At 38.7% G+C, this 3,842-nt stretch overlaps 1 protein-coding gene across 1 annotated transcript; it reads left to right on the top strand.

Annotated features, from left to right (window-relative positions):
* Positions 1–577: 577 nt before the first annotated feature.
* On the top strand, positions 578–1,522 carry Or6e1 (olfactory receptor family 6 subfamily E member 1). Its single transcript, NM_001000103.1, has one exon. The coding sequence runs from the start codon at positions 578–580 to the stop codon at positions 1,520–1,522; it is 945 nt and encodes a 314-aa protein (NP_001000103.1).
* The last annotated feature ends 2,320 nt before the right edge of the window (positions 1,523–3,842 follow it).

Below are 3,842 nucleotides of genomic sequence, written 5' to 3'. Positions count from 1 at the left end.
GCTATTATTTGTTTCAATTTTGCAAGAAGCACCATGGGTATTGTTTGGTTTTGTTTTAAGCTCTGGAAACTGGAATTCAAATGCACTCAACAATATTTTCAACAACAAAAAAAGCTTTGTAAACTTTTCATCCATGATGTTGATGAAAACTTTTGGTTCATGGGACACAGAATTTGCAAATGGAAGAGTTTTTAATTAATTTAGGAGAGCGTGTACAACTTTTAAATGAATATAGGAAAACATCATCTGATCTAAAATAATAAAAAAAATTTCCTAGCAGAAAAAAAAATAGGTTGCATACGAAGTTGTTTAAAATCTTTCGGGGTAGAAAATCACCCTGGATTTTGTAAAGTGATATCAAAGCTTATGATCTGCTGTTGACTCAGTGAGACATCTCAGTCGCCAGCCTGAGGAAGGAGAAGGCAAGGAGCTGAAACCTCCAAAGGACTCCTCCGGCTAAAAGTGTGACACTCATTCCTCTGGGTTTCCAGCCGTGTGCTGTTGTCAGACGCTCAGACCTCATAAGCTCTGATGCTGAGCAGGACCCGTGAGCAGCTCCAGCAGAGGGGGCGGAGCCATGGAGAACAGCACCACGATAGTAACTGAATTCATTTTGCTGGGGCTGTCCGATGCCTGTGAGCTGCAGGTGATCATCTTCCTGGGCTTCCTCCTGACCTACTTCCTCATTCTTCTGGGGAATTTCCTCATCATCTTCATCACCCTTGCAGACAGGCGTCTTTACACCCCCATGTACTACTTCCTCCGCAACTTTGCTGTGCTGGAGATTTGGTTCACCTCTGTCATCTTCCCCAAGATGCTAACCAACATCGTCACGGGACATAAGACCATCTCCCTACTAGGTTGTTTCCTCCAAACATTCTTCTATTTCTTCCTTGGCACCACTGAGTTCTTTCTACTGGCCGTGATGTCCTTTGACAGGTACGTGGCCATTTGTAACCCTTTGCGTTATGGCACCATTATGAGCAAAAGAGTCTGTGTCCAGCTTGTATTTTGCTCATGGACGGCAGGATTCCTTCTCATCATGGTTCCCAGTTCTATTTTATTTCAGCAGCCATTCTGTGGCCATAACATCATTAACCATTTCTTCTGTGACAACTTTCCACTTATGGAACTCATATGTGCAGACACAAGCCTGGTAGAGATCCTGGGTTTTATTATTGCCAATTTCAGCCTCCTGGGCACTCTGGCTGTGACTGCCACCTGCTATGGTCACATTCTCTATACCATCCTGCACATTCCTTCAGCCAAGGAGAGGAAGAAAGCCTTCTCGACTTGCTCCTCTCATATTATTGTGGTGTCTCTCTTCTATGGCAGTTGTATCTTCATGTATGTCCGGTCTGGCAAGAATGGACAGGGGGAGGATCATAACAAGGTGGTGGCACTACTCAACACTGTAGTGACACCCACACTTAACCCCTTCATCTACACTCTGAGGAACAAGCAGGTGAAGCAGGTATTTAGGGAACACATAAGCAAGATCCTAAAGTTGAACCCAACATGAAGAAAAAACCCATTGTGAACTTGCCTGAGTCTCTGTTAATGAAGCTTGCAGTGGTAGCTAGTGACTTTCTCCTCGAAGGCAATTTTGTGTGATATGTTCTAATGTACCATTAGTTTCTGACATGCTTCATACACATCCATTCCAACTTGTTCAGAGAAGACAGAAATTTCAATATACCAGTACTCTCTGTATTAATTCTTGATATTTTAGACTCTACTTTGTATATGAATTTTATAATCTCCCTTTCTTAAATTCAAAAATAACTTGATCCTTCTTTGATGGTTCTTTTAAAATTTGATAAAAGTTTGCCCAAAGAATATAGTCATTGATAGACCTCAGAGGTATTGTGTGTGGGAGAATTGACAAAATGGTAAAACTGAATGTGGACTAAACAATATTGTAAGAGCCTCCTTTTTCAGACTCCCAATATGAAGAAAAACAGTCCAATAAGACAAAATATATATTCGCCTGGGCTGAGGAGAGAGCAGGTAAAGTGCTTGCTGCACAAGCTGGGGGACCTAAATTAGGTTCCTTAGCATCCACATAGCAGCTGAACAATGGCTGCTAATGTGAGACCCAGTGGTAGGAGTTGGTTGTATGGACAGAGGCAGGTCCTTACCCAGCCATTCTATGAATCTGGAAGCATCAGAGTCAGTGAAATAAAAACCAATGTAGGGAGTGCTAGAGGAAGACAGTTACCACTTATCCCACGTGAACAGATATGTGTACATATGGGAACACACATATGCACACACACACACACATAATACATGAAATAAAAATTTAAGGTTTAATAAATAAGTAGTGTTGTGTGCCCTATGAAAAGCATTTAATACATTAAATCTTATCACAATATTCATTAACAACAATAACAACAACAACAAAATGTCTAAATATAGCTCTTAAGTAAATCAGAATTAAGAAATAAATGAGAGACAACTCAAACATTGAAAGCCAGAAAACATAGTTCTAAAAAAATCTGCCTGCCAAAGAAAATACTGGAAGGAAATTGAAAACAACTTCTAAGTTTGAAAACACTTCAAAGGAAAGCTAAAATGTAAGAAAAATTGTGGATTGTAACTCAGTCAGTGCTTATAAAAATTTATAGCACTGAATATGTTGTTGGTTGCAGTGACACTAACAAGATCAACAAGATAGGTGATATATATATATATTTATATATATATATGGTTATGTTTATGTCTTTGTATATGGAGACAGTTCAAACTGGCTGAGACTAAAATGTCTATACACAGCCAATAACACTTATTGGGTACAAAATTCTTTAAGTTGGCATGAATGGAAATTTATATTGTAGTTTGATTATATGATCAAACTAACCTTTGAAGGCTGTCATTTTTCTTTATTGATCTTCATTAACTGATCTGTGCACCCTGCATACTCCATATGAAGGCCTTTTTTGGTTCTTTTTTTTTTTTTTTTTTTTTTTCGGAGCTGGGGACCGAACATATGAAGGCCTTTACAGAGCTATATGTTTCTTGTAAGTTTTGTGTACTGCAGGATGAAAGAAAAGAAAGATAGCCCTGAAAAGATCTATACTCCGGGATGCTGAGATTTTGGGACCTTCCATTCCAGCTCCTTGTTTGATTCTACCTCAACTACAGCAAAGCTGTTTCTTCTAAAGTCTTGCTTCCAGAACTTTTCCAGAAGAGCTAGCTTGCCTATTCAGCCTTTCCGACTTCCATAGTCAAGATGTCAGCTGAGCAATGAACTTTCTCAGCACAGAGTGACTGGAAGGCAAATGATGCCAGCTAGTTCTCCTTTGACAAAGCCAATTTTCCTATTTCCCCTTGGGCTCCAGAAGGGAATTCTTCACTCCAATTCAGTTAGAAACAGACAAAAGATCATCATCCCAGTCCCTTAGGTTGGGGTGGATGGTTCTATTTATTTTATAAGCTATAATATGTTGTCATTTTAAGGGATAATATATACATGTTGTAGCTTTGGACAGGGAGGAAACTAGATGGCTTAGACTCAGGGATTTCTACCTTTTCTTTCCTCTTCTCTATCCTTCCTTCTTAGGTAAAGGAAAGAGGGGGTTGAAGAGTAAAGGGGAGAATGTAGTAATATTATAGAAATTAGAGGAGTGGACCAACAGAGATAGGTAATCAAATTGACTCAAACAAAACATTGAATTGCCATATCTTACATTGGTAGAAATCTTTATAATTAATGTAAATTGAAGTTATTACTTTACATTGGTACAGAACTTATAGAATGATGCAGGTTTAAGGTTTTCATTGGTGTGAATTTCTTATATTGATACAAAATTTAATATGTTGTTACTCTTTGATAAACA

Source organism: Rattus norvegicus, chromosome 15 (genome assembly GCF_021556685.1).
Source record: "Rattus norvegicus strain SHRSP/BbbUtx chromosome 15, alternate assembly SHRSP_T2T, whole genome shotgun sequence".
Classification (NCBI taxonomy): domain Eukaryota; kingdom Metazoa; phylum Chordata; class Mammalia; order Rodentia; family Muridae; genus Rattus; species Rattus norvegicus.
The sequence above is the reverse complement of the archived record's forward strand: the minus strand, read 5'-3'. Positions and strand labels throughout refer to the sequence as shown.

Excerpts from the sequence above, each read along its gene's own strand:
- Or6e1 (NM_001000103.1), top strand. The coding sequence starts at position 578 with ATGGAGAACAGCACCACGATAGTAACTGAATTCATTTTGCTGGGGCTG.